Source organism: Calidris pugnax, unplaced genomic scaffold (assembly GCF_001431845.1).
Source record: "Calidris pugnax isolate Ruff unplaced genomic scaffold, ASM143184v1 scaffold150, whole genome shotgun sequence".
Taxonomy (NCBI): Eukaryota; Metazoa; Chordata; class Aves; order Charadriiformes; family Scolopacidae; genus Calidris; species Calidris pugnax.
The window spans coordinates 1,721,491-1,721,691 of NW_015091300.1; the positions used below are offsets into that span (position 1 = coordinate 1,721,491).

General features: G+C 74.6%; 1 protein-coding gene across 1 annotated transcript in view; it reads left to right on the plus strand.

Annotated features, from left to right (window-relative positions):
* The first annotated feature begins 14 nt into the window (after window positions 1–14).
* The window catches only part of SMAD7 (SMAD family member 7), a 48,560-nt gene continuing 48,373 nt past the window's right edge, over window positions 15–201 (plus strand). Inside the window, exon 1 of the mRNA XM_014960789.1 lies at window positions 15–201. Coding sequence (XP_014816275.1) covers window positions 121–201 — 81 coding nt within the window. The 5' untranslated portion in view covers window positions 15–120.

Here is a 201-nt window from a genome sequence, read left to right on the forward strand (position 1 = left end):
TGCTGCTGCCCCCCGACGCCGCCACCGCCGCCGCCGCCGCCTCGTCCCGGCTCCCGGCCCCTTCATGCGCGGCGGACGACATGCCCGTTTTGTAACCGGGGGCCCCTCCTCACGTCCCGCATGTTCAGGACCAAACGCTCGGTGCTCCTTCGGAGGCTCTGGCGGAACCGTGCGCCCGGCGGCGGCGGCGAGGAGGAGGAG